Here is a 17,919-nt window from a genome sequence, read left to right as displayed (position 1 = left end):
GGGCAGGGAGAGAGGGATGAAGAGGAGCAGAGAGTCAAATGGAGGCTTTAGGTTACAGAGAGTCAAATGGAGGCTTTAGGTTACAGAGAGTCAAATGGAGGCTTTAGGTTACAGAGAGTCAAATGGAGGCTTTAGACTAAAGAGAGTCAAATGGAGGCTCTAGATTACAGAGAGTCAAATGGAGGCTTTAGGTTACAGAGAGTCAAATGGAGGCTCTAGATTATTGAGAGTCAAATGGAGGCTTTAGGTTACAGAGAGTGAAATGGAGGCTTTAGATTATAGAGAGTCAAATGGAGGCTTTAAATTATAGAGAGTCAAATGGAGGCTTTAGATTATAGAGAGTCAAATGGAGGTTTTAGATTACAGAGAGTCAAATGGAGGCTTTAGGTTACAGAGAACATAAATTATCAGGAATCCAGTACCGCCCAAATCTTTTCCCTGCAAGCCAAAAAGTGCAGACAACTACAAATATAACAGAATTGTTTTCCATCTAATGTTTCCTCTGTTTTCCATCTTATGTTTCCTATGTTTTCCATCTAATGTTTCCTCTGTTTTCCATCTAATGTTTCCTATGTTTTCCATCTTATGTTTCCTCTGTTTTCCATCTAATGTTTCCTCTGTTTTCCATCTAATGTTTCCTCTGTTTTCCATCTAATGTTTCCTCTGTTTTCCATCTAATGTTTCCTCTGTTTTCCATCTAAAGTTTCCTCTGTTTTCCATCTTATGTTTCCTCTGTTTTCCATCGTATGTTTCCTCTGTTTTCCATCTAATGTTTTTTCTGTTTTCCATCTTATGTTTCCTCTGTTTTCCATCTTAAGTTTCCTCTGTTTTCCATCTAATGTTTCCTCTATTTTCCATCTTATGTTTCCTCTGTTTTCCATCTAATGTTTCCTCTGTTTTCCATCTAATGTTTCCTCTGTTTTCCATCTAAAGTTTCCTCTGTTTTCCATCTAATGTTTCCTCTGTTTTCCATCTTAAGTTTCCTCTGTTTTCCATCTAATGTTTCCTCTATTTTCCATCTTATGTTTCCTCTGTTTTCCATCTAATGTTTCCTCTGTTTTCCATCTAATGTTTCCTCTGTTTTCCATCGTATGTTTCCTCTGTTTTCCATCTAATGTTTCCTCTGTTTTCCATCTAATGTTTCCTCTGTTTTCCATCTAATGTTTCCTCTGTTTTCCATCTAAAGTTTCCTCTGTTTTCCATCGTATGTTTCCTCTGTTTTCCATCTAATGTTTTTTCTGTTTTCCATCTTAAGTTTCCTCTGTTTTCCATCTAATGTTTCCTCTGTTTTCCATCTAAAGTTTCCTCTGTTTTCCATCTAATGTTTCCTCTGTTTTCCATCTAAAGTTTCCTCTGTTTTCCATCGTATGTTTCCTCTGTTTTCCATCTAATGTTTCCTCTGTTTTCCATCTAAAGTTTCCTCTGTTTTCCATCGTATGTTTCCTCTGTTTTCCATCTAATGTTTTTTCTGTTTTCCATCTTAAGTTTCCTCTGTTTTCCATCTAATGTTTCCTCTCTTTTCCATCTTATGTTTCCTGTTTTCTCTCTCTCTTTTTTTTCTTTGTCTCAGTGTTGCTGAATGAGCGAGAGAAAGGAAATCGTTTCCAGTCTTTACTGGTTATCAGGGGTTGCCGTGGCAATGGACGTGACAGCCGTATCCAGGGACGACCGGATGGAGCACAGGCATCACCGTGGGGACCATGATCAGACCAGACATAATCTTAATTAGATAGTAATGCACGCACGTGCGCACACACACACACACACACACACACACACACACACACACACACACACACACACACACACACACACACACACACACACACACACACACACACACACACACACACACACACACACACGTCCACTCACTTGTCTGCAGATTGTCTTATCTAATTCTGTGTGTTAAGACAGACACACATATCCACAGAGTCTTAGGAGTCTTGTGTAGAACAGTACACTGTTTGGTTACCACGTGTTCCTGTTACTGTATATTCTCAATGGGACTGTAATTTGCCTTTTACTACAACAGACCATAGAAATGCATTAATAACGCAGTTATGAATGTCAAAACAAAACAGTCCAAAAATAAATCATTAAAGATAAAATGTTTTGAAATGTCTGTCCTATATCTAGGAGACATAAGAAAGCTCAAGGAATATTATTCGTTTTTCGACACATTGTCACGTGTGCTCCCTCCGGCGGGGAGGGGGTACTGTCACGTGTGCTCTCTCTCTGACCTCTAGGTCACCGGGCTGCTCGTTATGGAACACACCTGTCACCATCGTTACGAGCATCAGCCGGTTCGTCGGGTTTCTGCGCCTCAGCGGAGGCGACCGGTCCGCTCCTGATCCCCGGGATCGTCCCTGTGGTCGGCGTCCTGAGGCTGGAGCCAAACGTCCCGAGGAGGGGGGTACTGTCACGTATGCTCTCTTTCCGGCCTCTAGCTCAGCAGGCTGCTCGTTATGGCGCACACCTGTTACCATCGTTACGCGCATCAGCGCATTATGCCACTCACCTGGACTCCATCACTTCCTTGATTAACCTGCCTTATATATGTCACTCCCTTTGATTCCTTCCCCAGTCGTCATTATTTCTGTTTCCTGTCTGTGCGTTGTTCGTGTTTTGTATTATGTTTTGTTTATTTATTTCACTTCCTGAACTTCCTGACTCTCAGCGCACATCGTTACACACATATTTAACCCGTGTTTAATTTGAGCCAGATCTTGACGAAACAGGAAACAGGATCTGACACGTCTCAGATTTGACCGGACCCGGTACATCTTATGATTTATACATTGTCACCCTGTTCGCACTGTAAACCTTCTAATAAAAGCCATCAACGTTAAATCAAGATGGATCCTCGTTATTTCTAGAAAATCAGGCCATTAGAAGTTCAGACTTGTGTAAAAACCCCCCGCAGCTCATACTGCTACGACATCTAACAAAGTTTGAATTAAATCAACACATTGGAAAGCACTGTCCATTTCACCACAATAGGCTACTCGACTGTGTTCCGGAACCTTCCGGCCTCCCAATTTACAAATGAAGGACTGTATTTAACCCCTTATTTTTATTGGCACAAAACTACCGCCTTATTTTGTTTACCGGTACCAAGTTTTACCGGTACCAAGTTTTACTGGTATTACCGATACCAAGTTTTACCGGTACCAAGTTTTACCAGTACCAAGTTTTACCGGTACTACCGATACCAAGTTTTACCGGTACCAAGTTTTACCGGTACTACCGATACCAAGTTTTACCGGTACCAAGTTTTACCGGTATCAAGTTTTACCGGTACTACCGATACCAAGTTTTACCGGTACCAAGTTTTACCAGTACCAAGTCCAGTGATAAACACAATCATCTTCATGAGAATATCATCTTTACAGAGAGAGAGTGTGTAGGCTAAACCGATCGGACGCTACAGAAGTTTTTTTACCTGAGAAAAACCAATGTCTGACAAACACCGCTGTAGCTTGGCCACCTTTCGCCACAGATGCGGAAGGCCGACTTAGGTGGACGCCGCCCCCACGCAAAACCCCCCAGATAACTCTAGTTTAAACGGACAGATTTAGATCACGATTATTCTTATTATGTTACTTACACTGAACAGAAATATAAACACAACATGTAAAGTGTTGGTCCCATGTTTCATGAGCTGAAATAAAAGATCCCAGAAAATGTTCCATACGCACAAAAAGCTTATTTCTCTCACAATTTTGTAACACAAATTTATTTACATTCCTGTTAATGAGCATTTCTCCTTTCCCAAGATAATCCATCCACCTGACAGGTGTGGCATATCAAGAAGCTGATTAAACAGCGTGATCGTTACACAGGTGCACCTTGTGCTGGGGACATATCCCGCAGTCATGTGAAATCCACAGATTAGGGTCTAAGACATTTATTTAAATTGACTGATTTCCTAATATGAACTGTAACTCTTTGAAATTGTTGCATGTTGCGTTTACATTTTTGTGTTCAGTAGTAGATTGACACAAAGGTGCATCAGTAGACTCTTAAGGATTTTAATGCATTTCGGGAATCAATGTGTCCACCCCTGCTTGTCTCAGATCCTCCCATCTGCCACTCTGAGACAACCAATCAAACAACCTTTCTCAAAGGTCACCACTATCACACGAGAAACACGCTCAAAGGGCTTCCAGGCGACACGCACACACAGTTGCACGTACTTACGCACACACATGTACACAAAGTACACACACACACACACGACTCATGTTCCATTCTCTGGCACTTGAACAAAACCATAAAATGGCTGCTATCTTTACAAGATGTGAAAACACAGACCTGGCACCACTGTTTCATTCCTCTGGATTAGTACTGAACGGCACACATTCAGGCACACGCACAAAGACACTTTATAAATCAAACGTACAATCCTGGGGAAGAAAACAACTAGGATTACCCATGCCTAAGGCAGTGACGAACCGTCATTCATTTTTTTTGAGCTTGCCTGTTTTGCATGTTATTTTGGCATTAATACGTGTCACATATCAGTTTGCAAACAACGTAATATATATATATATATATATATATATATATATATATATATATATAATTGAGTTAATAAAGCTGCATACAAACATGGTCTCTTCTTTGTTTTCTTGAGTAAAGCAGCTCCAAAATGCAGGTGTCTCAAGCTAGCTCAGTGTTTTCTGTGGTGGTGGGGCAAGCCAGCAGAAAATCGCCTCAGTGTTCTGTCACTCATGGGGACACTACGTCACCGCCAAGTCTAAGGGTAGAGCTAGAAAATTCTAGCCCCCTAGGGTGCTGCCCATAGAGTTACATTAGAAGTGCCAATCCAAAAAGGCTCAAGGTCATTGGGCACAGATAAAAAATGACGTCAAATCCCGTTACATGTACAGTTGCTTTTGATTGGACTGATCATGTTAACATCATACATTCAAAATCGGTCATCCAACTCGGGAATTGTAAATCCGGACTTCTAGAGCTACGACCTGAAGATCAATGACGTCGTCATGATTCAACCTTTTTAATTTTTCTCGAGTTCCCAGGTGTCTTGAAAGCACCATAAATGCAGAGAATGTCAGACTTTGATGACAACATTTGCCCTCAAGAAAGACCGCCGCTCCACCTTCCTGTTCAAGTGAGCACAGCACAACAAGGTGAGTCCAAAGATGTATTGTCTGCTGCTGCATAAATGATGTAATATGCCAGGGAGACATGTATACTGTAGCTAAGAAAGTAATACAAAGTGTATGTTGTGTAGTAAGACGTTAGTAGCCCATGTGCCTCACCCTAAGAATTTAGTCTATTTAACCCTCTTAATTTTCGCCTACTGTTCTGACTTAGTGGTGCACATGTAGCCTATAGCCTGTTTTAGAGAAATGTCATCGAATATTGTAAAAGCTTTCATTGTCTGCTTATATGCACCCTTTATTTATCCTACGGTTCTGACTTGGTGTACAGGGAGAACACAGTAAGAATGACCCATGTTCTGAATTCTGTCGCTGTACGTTTTAAAAGTGCTAAACAAATAGTTACATTGACTACGTCCGTCCTAGCTCGCTCGTTAATGTCTTAATCGAAATGACGGATTTCCTCTTATCTGCTCGTCGTCCCTTTATGCCATAGTTAGTACATCTCAATTGTCAGTAGAAACCACATTTGTTTAAGCATGTCAGCCATATCAGCTATGTTTTTTTAAAGGCAGCAAATGAGGCTGAATTAACTGTTTTGCTGCCAGACAAGGCTCCTCTGATAGCCAGGTGTAGCAGTGGTAAGGTGTTGGGACTTTATGTAGTCCCTAACAGTTTGTGTAAACCGTTTGTCAACGTTATAGTGCATTTAGTGTTGTGTTGTGTAGTGGCTTTGCAGGTATGCATCCCACTTTAAATTGTTTCTGCCACACCAAGATTTACATGTTAAAATCACCACTGGCCTAAGGTATCACTATCATTATCACAGGTCGACCTGTGGCTGTGCTGTGGTGCTCTAAGTCATCTCAAAGACTGATTGGCTGGTTTTAATCATTCACCTCTACAAAAGGAGTGTTTCGGGTGCGGAGGGAGGAGAGTCACAGGTGGCGTGTATGCACCCTTTATTTATACTACGGTTCTGACTTGGTGTACAGGGAGAACACAAAAGAAGTGTGTGTAATGCTGCAGTTCCAACTCTTACTTTGTGTCCTGTCTCAGCGTAGTCCGCCTGGTTGCGTCCTGAATTCTCCAGATCCAGAACTGACTCATCCTCCAGAGTATCATCCGGACTGACCACCGTCAACCCTGATACCTCATCCAGAATGTCTTCTAAAGGGAGAGAGAGAGAGAGAATTTGTTTGAAACAACAATAGTTGCAGTACACTACAGGAGAAGAACACAACCCACAGATAACCCACAGCTCACAACAGTGAGACAAACACACGAGAGGTTGGAGTGGCCTCGTTCCCTCCTTCAGGGAACAGTAGTTATTAACATAACTGTATGTTCCCTTTCAGTCGGTCACTCTGTAAAACATACTATGGACAGATACTATCACGCTCCAAGCTGGCTCAGGAGGGTACCAAACTAGGATGCCCACGGCAGCCCAAGCACACACAGGTTCAACCAGCTCCAAAAAGGGGTTACAGAAGCCACCTTTTTCTCTAATACTTACCCAAGAAGCCTGAACTGTCAAAGCCCCATATCGGGAACCAGATCCTGCTGCAACTTGGCTATGCACACTGACACGTCGCCAAGGCAGCACAAGTCCCTAGACCCCACGGTTCCAAGAACAATACTCACCTTGTGAACCTTAATAAATGTCAGAACTCATACAAGGAACCTGTCGTGACTTGGTAAAGTGCGTAAACGCGCTGCATGGCATCGACCGGAGTCGATGAACCACATCAGCCCAAGGCTAAAACCCCCGGACAAAACGTAGTCCATAGATCCTACCGGTTCAAAAAAAGGCTCACACAAAGACCCAAGGAATCTGAAATTATAGAACTCACACGAGGAACCGCGAGTCCAAAACAACAGGTACCTGCTGTGACTGTGATAATGCCCATTCGCCGTTATCGATGAATCACGGCAGACCAAGGCTAAAACTCACAGGGGAATTGCGGTAACCTGGATAAATGCACAACCTGCACGCTGCCTAATACCTACTAATACCTACTCCCGGAACTGTCCTTTAGAACATTAGGAGCCACACTGAGAGCAGTTACAGCCAAGAACAATAACCCAACTCACTGCAGCACAGATATCATCAGTCGTTATGTCTCTGAACAATAACCCAACTCACTGCAGCACAGATATCATCAGTCGTCATGTCTCTGAACAATAACCCAACTCACTGTAGCACAGATATCATCAGTCGTCATGTCTCTGAACAATAACCCAACTCACTGCAGAACTCACTGCAGCACAGATATCATCAGTCGTCATGTCTCTGAACAATAACCCAACTCACTGCAGAACTCACTGCAGCACAGATATCATCAGTCGTCATGTCTCTGAACAATAACCCAACTCACTGCAGAACTCACTGCAGCACAGATATCATCAGTCGGCATGTCTCTGAACAATAACCCAACTCACTGCAGAACTCACTGCAGCACAGATATCATCAGTCGGCATGTCTCTGAACAATAACCCAACTCACTGCAGCACAGATATCATCAGTTGTCATGTCTCTGAACAATAACCCAACTCACTGCAACACAGATATCATCAGTCGTCATGTCTCTGAACAATAACCCAACTCACTGCAGAACTCACTGCAGCACAGATATCATCAGTCGTCATGTCTCTGAACAATAACCCAACTCACTGCAGAACTCACTGCAGCACAGATATCATCAGTCGTCATGTCTCTGAACAATAACCCAACTCACTGCAGAACTCACTGCAGCACAGAAATCATCAGCCCAAAAAGCCACCACACCACAACGCCGGGCACTGCTAATCATTGCTGGGCAACGCTGGGCAACGCCGGGCAACGCTAGGCAACGCCGGGCAACGCCGGGCAACGCAGGGCAACTCCACAATCCAAGGAGAAAGACACTGCTTAGAAAGAGCCCTACCCTGAGCTGGATTAGTGAAACAGGACCCAAAAAAGCTGGTCCTAAACGCAGATATCCTTGATCCTATCCATGTACAAGCGTAACGCGCGCACCGGACACAGGCATCCATTGTTCACTGGAAGAAAACGGGGGATAGAGACGTTCATCCCTTCATGACACGACAAGATGGCTGCCGTATAAAGCTTCAATATGGACAAAGAAAGGCCCTGCTCTAAAAACTCTTGCAACATCAAAATGCCGCCAAAGAGCTCTGAAAAGGAGAAACTCCTTTGACCGTGTATACAATCCCCCTCATAGAGGCCGCACACGCTGACTCTATAATCACTGTCGTAATCACGTTCCGGGGTAATCCCTTAGCAGTCAAATTCAACCTTTCACGTGCCAAATCTACAGATTATTTCAGGGTCCAAACCTACAGATTATTTCAGGGGCCAAACCTACAGATTATTTCAGGGTCCAAACCTACAGATTATTTCAGGGGCCAAACCTACAGATTATTTCAGGGTCCAAACCTACAGATTATTTCAGGGGCCAAACCTACAGATTATTTCAGGGGCCAAACCTACAGATCTTTTCAGGGGCCAAACCTACAGATTATTTCAGGGGCCAAACCTACAGATCATTTCAGGGGCCAAACCTACAGATTATTTCAGGGGCCAAACCTACAGATTATTTCAGGGGCCAAACATACAGATCTTTTCAGGGGCTAAACCTACAGATCCCATATCTGCGGCCAAATCATCCTGTGTCCCTGGGACAATAGATCCCAATGACACGGAACCCCACAATGACACGGAATCCCACGTGTCCCCGTCCAACAGGCTGATGATCTCCAGGAACCAGGGTTGTCTGGGAGCCACCAGACTCAACAACAGACCCTCCTGACAGACCCTCCTGACAGACCTTCTCCATGGTGGCCTGAATCGAGTCATCCCAAGGAATGCACACTGATGGCGCTGAAGAGGATGGCTAACGTTTTACATACCCGTAACCAATGGTGATATTTTGTTCTGTTTTTTTTGCATTGTTTTAACTTCTTTTGTACATAATGTTGCTGCAACCGTCTCTTATGACTAGAAAATAACTTCAGAACTGGGATTACTCACCACGAACTGGAAGAAGCTTTTTTCTATAACGGGTCCGACGAGAAAGATATACTTCTCTCCCGGGAACAGGCCCAGATTCCCGTCATTTGCGTGAAGAATAGAGCCAAGGTCCGAGCCAAGGCATCATGAGCGTATTTACACCCCAAGCAAGCAAATCAGCACTTGTGAATATCTTTAATTTGAATTGTGAAACAACATCCCCCTAGGGCACGGTCGGAGGTTAAATTCCTTCTGGTTAGGCATCTCCTGAGTGGCGCAGTGGTCTAAGGCACTGCGTTGCAGTGCTAGCTCTGCCACTAGAGATTCTGGGAATGAGTACGTTCCCCACTAACAGACACCGAACTCACAACATCTAGAGGGACGAGTACGTTCAGACACCTAACTCACAACATCTAGAGGGACGAGTACGTTCAGACACCGAACTCACAACATCTAGAGGGACGAGTACGTTCACCACTAACAGACACCTAACTCACAACATCTAGAGGGACGAGTACGTTCCCCACTAACAGACACCTAACTCACAACATCTAGAGGGACGAGTACGTTCACCACTAACAGACACCTAACTCACAACATCTAGAGGGACGAGTACGCTCCCCGCTAACAGACACCTAACTCACAACATCTAGAGGGACGAGTACGTTCCCCACTAACAGACACCTAACTCACAACATCTAGAGGGACGAGTACGTTCCCCACTAACAGACACCTAACTCACAACATCTAGGGGGACGAGTACGTTCCCCACTAACAGACACCTAACTCACAACATCTAGAGGGACGAGTACGCTCCCCGCTAACAGACACCGTACTCACAACATCTAGAGGGACGAGTACGTTCCCCAATAACAGACACCTAACTCACAACATCTAGGGGGACGAGTACGTTCCCCACTAACAGACACCTAACTCACAACATCTAGAGGGACGAGTACGTTCCCCACTAACAGACATCTAACTCACAACATCTAGAGGGACGAGTACGTTCCCCACTAACAGACACCTAACTCACAACATCTAGAGGGACGAGTACGTTCCCCACTAACAGACACCTAACTCACAACATCTAGAGGGACGAGTACGTTCCCCACTAACAGACACCTAACTCACAACATCTAGAGGGACGAGTACGTTCCCAACTAACAGACACCGTACTCACAACATCTAGAGGGACGAGTACGTTCCCCACTAACAGACACCTAACTCACAACATCTAGAGGGACGAGTACGTTCCCCACTAACAGACACCTAACTCACAACATCTAGAGGGACGAGTACGTTCCCCACTAACAGACACCTAACTCACAACATCTAGAGGGACGAGTACGTTCCCCGCTAACAGACACCGAACTCACAACATCTAGAGGGACGAGTACGTTCCCCACTAACAGACACCTAACTCACAACATCTAGAGGGACGAGTACGTTCAGACACCTAACTCACAACATCTAGAGGGACGAGTACATTCCCCACTAACAGACACCGAACTCACAACATCTAGAGGGACGAGTACGTTCCCCACTAACAGACACCGAACTCACAACATCTAGAGGGACGAGTACGTTCCCCACTAACAGACACCGAACTCACAACATCTAGAGGGACGAGTACGTTCCCCACTAACAGACACCTAACTCACAACATCTAGAGGGACGAGTACGTTCCCCGCTAACAGACACCTAACTCACAACATCTAGAGGGACGAGTACGTTCCCCACTAACAGACACCTAACTCACAACATCTAGAGGGACGAGTACGTTCCCCCCTAACAGACACCGAACTCACAACATCTAGAGGGACAAGTACGTTCCCCACTAACAGACACCTAACTCACAACATCTAGAGGGACGAGTACGTTCCCCACTAACAGACACCTAACTCACAACATCTAGAGGGACGAGTACGTTCCCCACTAACAGACACCTAACTCACAACATCTAGAGGGACGAGTACGTTCCCCACTAACAGACACCTAACTCACAACATCTAGAGGGATGAGTACGTTCCCCACTAACAGACACCTAACTCACAACATCTAGAGGGACGAGTACGTTCAGACACCTAACTCACAACATCTAGGGGGACGAGTACGTTCCCCACTAACAGACACTTAAGGCGGAGCTGAATCTAGTTGGTCTTTGTGTGCTTGAAAAGATTGTAAATTGTGTGACACGTTCTCCTTCAGGCGAGCAGTACTGAATTCAGGAAATGAATGCGTGTCCGAGAGCAGACTTCGCATTCAGTGGGCGTGTTTTTAGTTTTCAGGTGAATATAAGAGCGTCTGCTAAATGACTTAAATGTAAATGTAAATGTAATATGATTGGTCATTGGCATACCAAGTGACCGATTGAAAGGGAACCCTGTTTCTACAGTAGGTGAGGCATAACAAGAAGCTGATTAAATAGCATGTTCCTTACACAGGTGCACCTTGTACGGGGGACAATAAAAGGCCACTCTGTTCAGTTTTGTCACACAACACAACGCCAAACACAAGTTTTTAGGGAGCGTGCAATTGGCATGCTGACTGCAGGAATGTCCACCAGGGCTGTTGACAGAGAATTTAATGTTCATTTCTCTACTATAAGCCGCCTCTAACGTCATTTTAGAGAATTTGACAGCATGTCCAACCGGCCTCACAACCGCAGACCACGTGTAACCACGCCAGCCCAGGACCTCCACATCCGGCTTCTTCACCTGTAGGATCGTCTTGAGACCAGCCACCAGGACAGTTGATGTGGGTTTGCAGAAATGAAGAATTTCTACACAAACTGTCAGAGAAGCTCATCTGCCTGTTTGTCGTCCTCACCAGGGTCTTGGCCTTACTGCAGGTCTGTCCATCTGCAGTTCATCTGGGCAGATGGCCGACATCATAAATGGAATATGATGCGGTTTGCTGATGTCAACGTTGTGAACAGAGTGCCCCATGGTGGAGATGAGGTTATGATATGGGCAGGTATAAGCTATGGACAACGAACACAATTGCATTTTATCGATGGCAATTTGAATGTACAGAGATACTTTGACGAGATCCTGAGGCCCACCATCACCTCATGTTTCAGCAAGATAATGCACGGCCCCATGTCGCAAGGATCTGTCCACATTTCCTGGAAGCTGAAAATTTCCCAGTTCTTCCATGGCCTGCATTACTCAACAGACATGTCACCCATTGAGCATGTTTGGGATGCTCTGGATCGACATGTACGACAGCGTGTTCCAGATTCCGCCAATATCCAGCAACTTCACACAGCCATTGAAGAGGAGTGGGACAACATTGCACAGGCCACAATCAACAGCCTGATCAACTCTATGTGAAGGAGATGTGTTGCAAGGAGATGTGTTGCAAGGTGATGTGTTGCTAGGCAATGTGTTGCAAGGAGATGTGTTGCTAGGAAATGTGTTGCAAGGTGATGTGTTGCAAGGAGATGTGTTGCTAGGAGATGTGTTGCTACGCAATGTGTTGCAAGGAGATGTGTTGCAAGGTGATGTGTTGCAAGGAGATGTATTGCAAGGAGATGTGTTGCTAGGAGATGTGTTGCTAGGCAATGTGTTGCAAGGAGATGTGTTGCTAGGAGATGTGTTGCTAGGCAATGTGTTGCAAGGAGATGTGTTGCAAGGAGATGTGTTGCAAGGCGATGTGTTGCAAGGAGATGTGTTGCTAGGCAATGTGTTGCAAGGAGATGTGTTGCTAGGCAATGTGTTGCAAGGAGATGTGTTGCAAAATCCTTCTCCGTTTCGATATGTTTTCTTGTGTTTCCTTCCGTTTTTGGTCCCGTTTGGTTTGTAGTGAATACATCCCTAAACCTGTTCAGTAATAATAAATACAACCATGTCTAGTTGCTTCACCACTCACCTTGGCTCTGGGAATAGATGTCCGTACAGGTGTCGTATTCTGCTGTGTTGGAGCGTCGAGGGGGAAAAGGGCAGAGGGGCTCAAGGGTCGGCAGGGTGCTCACGCTCAGGGACAACGAAGGGCCGACTAACGCTGACCTCATATCCACCACGCCCAGAGCCGACGCCGGTTTACCATTTAACAACAGGATCTCATCACCCGCAAGCAGGCCTGGGGAGGAGAGAGAGAGAGAGAGAGATGAGAGAGAGAGACAGAGACAGACAGAGAGAGAGAGATGAGAGAGAGAGAGATGAGAGAGAGAGAGAGACAGACAGAGAGAGAGAGAGACAGAGACAGAGACAGACATAGAGAGAAAGAGAGAGATGAGAGACAGAGACAGACAGAGAGAGAGAGAGAGAGAGAGAGAGAGAGAGAGAGAGAGAGAGAGAGAGAGAGAGAGAGAGAGAGAGAGAGAGAGAGAGAGAGAGATGAGAGACAGACAGAGAGAGAGAGAGAGAGACAGAGAGAGAGAGAGAGAGAAAGAGAGAGAGAGAGAGAGAGAGAGAGAGAGAGAGAGACAGAGAGAGAGAGAGAGAGAGAGAGAGAGAGAGAGAACATTACACTTACATAATCACCAAATCTTAGAGACATTAGATAAAGGTAGAGATATGACATGATAGAGACATTAGATAAAGGTAGAGATAGGACATGATAGAGACATTAGATAAAGGTAGAGAGAGGACATGATAGAGACATTAGATAAAGGTAGAGAGAGGACATGATAGATACATTAGATAAAGGTAGAGAGAGGACATGATAGAGACATTAGATAAAGGTAGAGAGAGGACATGATCTAACAAATCAAATCAAATTGTATTAGTCACATGCGCCAAATACAACAGGTGTAGACAGTGAAATGCTTACGTACAAACCCCTAACCAACAATGCAGTTTTAATAAAATGTATTTTTTAAAGTAAGAGATAAGAAAAACAAATAATTAAAGAGCAGCAGTAAATAACAATAGCGGGGCTATATGCAGGGGGTACCGGTACAGAGCCAATGTGTGGGGGCACCGGTGTCGAAGTAATTGAGGTAATATGTACATGTACATGTAGGTAGAGTGACTATGCATAGATAATAACAGAGTATCAGCAGCGTAGAAGGGGGAGTGGGGGGGCAATGCAAATAGTCTGAGTAGCCATTTGATTAGATGTTCAGGAGTCTTATGGCTTTGGGGGTGGAAGCCGTTTAGAAGCCTCTTGGATCTAGACTTGGCGCTCCGGTACCACTTGCCGTGCGGTAGCAGAGAGAACAGTCTATGACTAGGGTGGCTGGAGTCTTTCGCAATTTTTCAGGGCCTTCCTCTGACACCGCCTGGTATAGAGGTCCTGGATGACAGAAAGATTAGCCACAGTGATGTACTGGGCCGTTCGCACTACCCTCTGTAGTGCCTTGTGGTCGGAGGCCGAGCAGTTGCCATACCAGGCGGTGATGCAACCAGTCGGGATGCTCTCGATGGTGCAGCTGTAAAACCTTTGAGGATCTTAGGACCCATGCCAAATCTTTTCAGTCTCCTGAGGAGGAATAGGTTTTGTTGTGCCCTATTCACGACTGTCTTGGTGTGCTTGGACCATGTTAGTTTGTTGGTGATGTGGACACCAAGGAACTTGAAACTCTCGACCTGCTCCACTACAGCCCCATCGATGAGAATGGGGACGTGCTCGGTCCTCCTTTTCCTGTAGTCCACAATCATCTCCTTTGTCTTGATCACGTTAAGGGATAGGTTGTTGTCCTGGCACCACACGGCCGGGTCTCTGACCTCCTCCCTATAGGCTGTCTCGTCGTTAAGGGAGAGGTTGTTGTCCTGGCACCACACGGCCGGGTCTCTGACCTCCTCCCTATAGGCTGTCTCGTCGTTGTCGGTGATCCGGCCTACCACTGTTGTGTCATAACACACTGTACACATGTGCTGCCGACTGGAGGACAGTTTATAATAATGTCTGGAACGAAGCGATAACATTCCACTGATTCATGAGCTAACACAGACACAGACACAGACACAGACACACACACACACACACACACACACACACACACACACACACACACACACACACACACACACACACACACACACACACACACACACACACACACACAGAGCACTCAGGCCTACAGTATGTGAATGGTTAATTCCAACGGTTCCCAAACCCCTCCAGTACAGACATCCAAGGAGAGGTAGAGGCCGTCCAGGCTGAGCCAGACATTGACCAGTTTAACCACAAAGATTCCTCAAGCAGACAGGCTTTCCTACGGGCCATCACATAAAGAACACGCAAAACAAAACTGACACTTGTATCTTCACTTATATATCAACTACAACAACAACAACAAAAATCTATTTAACAAAATATTAATTTCACTATTGTTTGTTTCCCTCTCTCCCTCTCTCCAACCTTTCCCCTCTCTCCCTCTCTCCATCCTTTTCCCTCTCTCCCTTTCTCCAACCATTCCCCTCTCTCCCTCTCTCCAACCCTTTCCCTCTCTCCCTCTCTCCAACCTTTTCCCTCTCTCCCTCTCTCCATCCCTTTCCCTCTCTCTCTCTCTCCATCCATTTCCCTCTCTCCCTCTCTCCAACCTTTCCCCTCTCTCTCTCTCTCTCCAACCTTTTCCCTCTCTCCCTCTCTCCAACCTTTCCCCTCTCTCTCTTTCTCCAACCTTTTCCCTCTCTCCCTCTCTCCATCCATTTCCCTCTCTCCCTCTCTCCAACCTTTTCCCTCTCTCCCTCTCTCCATCCTTTTCCCTCTCTCCCTCTCTCCATCATTTTCCCTCTCTCCCTCTCTCCATCCTTTTCCCTCTCTCCCTCTCTCCCTCTCTCCATTCTTTTCCCTCTCTCCATCCTTTTCCCTCTCTCCCTCTCTCCAACCTTTTCCCTCTCTCCCTCTCTCCAACCCTTTTCCCTCTCTCCCTCTCTCCATCCTTTTCCCTCTCTCCATCCTTTTCCCGCTCTCCATCCTTTTCCCTCTCTCCATCCTTTCCCTCTCTCCCTCTCTCCCTCTCTCCAACCTTTTCCCTCTCTCCCTCTCTCCAACCCTTTCCCTCTCTCCCTCTCTCCAACCTTTTCCCTCTCTCCCTCTCTCCATCCTTTTCCCTCTCTCCCTCTCTCCATCCTTTTCCCTCTCTCCCTCTCTCCATCCTTTTCCCTCTCTCCCTCTCTCCATCCTTTTCCCTCTCTCCCTCTCTCCATCCTTTTCCCTCTCTCCCTCTCTCCATCCTTTTCCCTCTCTCCATCCTTTTCCCCCTCTCCTTCTCTCCATCCTTTTCCTTCTCTCCCCCTCTCCATCCTTTTCCCTCTCTCCATCCTTTTCCCTCTCTCCAACCTTTTCCCTCTCTCCCTCTCTCCCTCTCTCCATCCTTTTCCCTCTCGCCCTCTCTCCATCCTTTTCCCTCTCTACCTCTCTCCATCCTTTTCCCTCTCTCTCTCTCCAACCTTTTCCCTCTCTCTCTCTCCAACCTTTTCCCTCTCTCCCTCTCTCCAACCTTTTCCCTCTCTCTCTCTCCAACCTTTTCCCTCTCTCCCTCTCCAACCTTTTCCCTCTCTCCCTCTCTCCAACCTTTTCCCTCTCTCCCTCTCTCCAACCTTTTCCCTCTCTTCCTCTCTCCATCCATTTCCCTCTCTCCTTCTCTCCAACCTTTTCCCTCTCTCCCTCCCCAACCCTTTCCCTCTCTCCCTCTCTCCAAACCTTTCCCTCTCTCCTTCTCTCCAACCTTTTCCCTCTCTCCCTCTCTCTATCCATTTCCCTCTCTCCAACCTTTTCCCTCTCTCCCTCTCTCCAACCCTTTCCTTCTTCCCTATCCACTAACACATAGACCGGCGGTTACCTGAACAAAGGAAAGAAGAAGGTATTGGATTGGACAAAGCCCTTTGATTGACTGGCTCTAGTCCCGCCTCCTTTCACCAACCGTGTCTGCGCAGTCCTAATTGGTAATTAGCAATCAAATAGCCAGCCAATTAGAATCGATTAAATCAAATGATGCAAATTGGCTGTGAAAAGCAGTCTGACTGCTCCTGTCTCTGTCCTGATGCAGGATCCTGTGTGGCTCAGTAAAGTAGACTCCCATGATGCAACAGCAGGATTGTGGGATCAATTCGCCCCCGGGGGGGGGGGGGGGGGGGGGGGGGGGGGGGGGGGGGGCACTAATACGCATATATGTGTTTGCACTACTGTACATTTCTTTGGATAAAAGTTGCATATCTAAATACATACATAGACTATATAGAAGAGGACAGACACCCAGGCCAGTCGGTAGGAAGGTTATAATGACTGTCTGGGAGAATGAAACAGAATATACACACATTGTTATTTCTGTAGCAGCAATCCTCCCTATAGGGGCCAGACGTCAATCTCAATTCACATCCCTTCTGATAGAAGCAGTGCTATGGCTGGAATAATGTGCTGTGTTGAGAATGAACAGGCTTGGAGTGCAGACACACCCCCAAAGCCTACCACTAAGGCTTTCCCATTGCCATTCAAGCTCTGAACACACACACACACACACACACACACACACACACACACACACAGACAGACACACGCACACGCGCACACACACACACACACACACACACACACACACACACACACACACACACACACACACACACACACACACACACACACACACACACACGGCCCGAAGGCCCGAAGGCGTGACCCAGTTGTCTGAGATGTGTATATGTCAGTTGTAGAGAGAGTCTCTGTTAGACAAAGAGGGTTTTCACCCCTCTAGCTGTACGTGTGTGTAATGATGTCACAGAGAGACGTGGGGCTATTTGTCCAGCGCTGGCCTGGTTTCCCAACACACCCTCTAGTCTTTCATGCTTTCGAGTTGCCCTTCTCACACACACACACACACACACA

General features: G+C 45.9%; 1 protein-coding gene across 2 annotated transcripts in view; it reads right to left on the bottom strand.

Annotated features, from left to right (window-relative positions):
• Positions 1-17,919, bottom strand: part of tiam1a (TIAM Rac1 associated GEF 1a) — a 198,892-nt gene that overhangs the window by 49,993 nt on the left and 130,980 nt on the right. For both annotated transcript variants that reach the window (XM_055936803.1, XM_055936804.1), the window contains exons 16-17: positions 13,018-13,227; positions 6,172-6,299 (exon numbers count right to left, since the gene is read on the bottom strand). In XM_055936803.1, coding sequence (XP_055792778.1) covers positions 6,172-6,299; positions 13,018-13,227 — 338 coding nt within the window. The remainder of the gene's footprint in view (positions 1-6,171; positions 6,300-13,017; positions 13,228-17,919) is intronic.

This window comes from Salvelinus fontinalis, chromosome 10 (genome assembly GCF_029448725.1).
Source record: "Salvelinus fontinalis isolate EN_2023a chromosome 10, ASM2944872v1, whole genome shotgun sequence".
Classification (NCBI taxonomy): Eukaryota; Metazoa; Chordata; class Actinopteri; order Salmoniformes; family Salmonidae; genus Salvelinus; species Salvelinus fontinalis.
Note: the sequence above shows the minus strand (reverse complement) of the source record. Positions and strands in the feature narration are given on the sequence as shown.